The sequence below is a fragment of the Eurypyga helias genome, unplaced genomic scaffold (genome assembly GCF_000690775.1).
Source record: "Eurypyga helias isolate BGI_N326 unplaced genomic scaffold, ASM69077v1 C15326985, whole genome shotgun sequence".
Classification (NCBI taxonomy): Eukaryota; Metazoa; Chordata; class Aves; order Eurypygiformes; family Eurypygidae; genus Eurypyga; species Eurypyga helias.
This window is the reverse complement of record NW_010282802.1, coordinates 1-629: the sequence shown is the minus strand read 5'-3', so window position 1 is coordinate 629 and position 629 is coordinate 1. Positions and strand designations below refer to the sequence as shown.

General features: G+C 63.3%; 1 protein-coding gene across 1 annotated transcript; it reads left to right on the top strand.

Annotated features, from left to right (window-relative positions):
* The first annotated feature begins 16 nt into the window (after nucleotides 1–16).
* On the top strand, nucleotides 17–571 carry LOC104515862 (inositol 1,4,5-trisphosphate receptor-interacting protein-like 1). The gene has a single exon (XM_010159994.1). It carries the CDS (start codon nucleotides 17–19, stop codon nucleotides 569–571), a length of 555 nt encoding a protein of 184 aa, XP_010158296.1.
* The last annotated feature ends 58 nt before the right edge of the window (nucleotides 572–629 follow it).

Sequence of the window (629 nt, the reverse complement as noted above, 5' to 3'; positions counted from 1 at the left end):
GGATAAACTGCTCCATATGTGCCAAAAGCTTTCCGGGAAGAGTTTCGTGCCGCGAGTGAAGCGAGCTGCCGTGGCAGGTGGTGCCGTAGAAGGGTGGACTCCCGCAGGGAACAGCGCTGCCTACCGCCAGCTCATATCCCTGGAGCCCCCCTGGGGGCACACCTTCCACCTGGAGCTGGGCACCGCGGAGGAGATGCCGGCGAGGACGTCCAGGCTGCGCGTGGAGCTGGAGTGCACCTGCACGAGGCAGCATCCAGCGGAGGACATGCTCTGCTTCCTCCACCACTCCAGGGAGCAGCTGAGGGGGAATCAGGGTGCCAGCCTCCTAGACACCCTCTGCACGGGCCCCTACCTCGACGTGGAGAAAACCACCTCCTGGTTCCAAATACTGGTGAAAGCAGCCTGGGTGATGACTCAGCCTCTGCCGAGGGACTGCTATCTAACAGTGCTGCCCTCCAGGCGCTCCTGCAGGCTCCGGCTGGCAAACGCTTCCAACACTCAGTGCCTCCTGATCGAGATGATGTTTGGGGTGCAGCACGGTGACTCGGGCACCTTCCTCATCGTCACGTAGGCAGAGGCGAGTGCCGCCAGCAGCAGGACGTGGCCAGAGATCCGTGCTACGGCAGGGG